At 53.5% G+C, this 520-nt stretch overlaps 1 protein-coding gene across 1 annotated transcript in view; it reads right to left on the bottom strand.

Moving 5' to 3' along the window:
* SDCCAG3 (serologically defined colon cancer antigen 3) overlaps nucleotides 1-520 on the bottom strand; it is a 17524-nt gene that overhangs the window by 7189 nt on the left and 9815 nt on the right. The window contains exon 2 of the mRNA XM_011957288.1: nucleotides 245-313. Within this exon, the coding sequence (XP_011812678.1) occupies nucleotides 245-313 (69 nt within the window). The remainder of the gene's footprint in view (nucleotides 1-244; nucleotides 314-520) is intronic.

The following is a 520-nucleotide window of genomic DNA, read 5'->3' as shown; positions in this document are numbered from 1 at the left end:
GCTCCTGTGGCCCCAGCCCCCGAGGTGGGACTTCCCCCCTCCCTGACGTTCCCTCGCTCAGGTTCTTCTGCCCTTGCACCTCGCTCCTACTCTAGGGTCAAGACGAACCCTTGAAATCCCACCCCCACCTGCTCTTTTGGGCTCCAGATACACCACATAGCCCGTTACATCGACAGTCCTGCCACCAGACACGTGCCTGGCACTGTGCTGGAGACAGGAAGAAAAGGTGACTGAACTACTCTACCTCCAAACTGTGTCTTGTGGGCTCCTGACGGGCTCTGCTTACAACACTTCCCCTTTCCAGAGCCAAAATCTACAAAGAAACAATGTCACCCACCATGATGGCAGGAAGTCTTTATGACCTCACATTTGTGTTTTTGGTTTTTTTGCACATGGAGTCTCCACTGCAGTGGTTCTCATAGCCTAGAGAACCTTTTTATTTTTTTTAAGCGGAGTCTCGCTCTGTTGCCCAGGCTGGACTGCAGTGGTGTGATCTCGGCTCACTGCAAGCTCCGCCTCC

This window comes from Colobus angolensis, unplaced genomic scaffold (genome assembly GCF_000951035.1).
Source record: "Colobus angolensis palliatus isolate OR3802 unplaced genomic scaffold, Cang.pa_1.0 Scaffold44, whole genome shotgun sequence".
NCBI lineage: Eukaryota > Metazoa > Chordata > Mammalia > Primates > Cercopithecidae > Colobus > Colobus angolensis.
The sequence above is the reverse complement of the archived record's forward strand: the minus strand, read 5'-3'. Positions and strand labels throughout refer to the sequence as shown.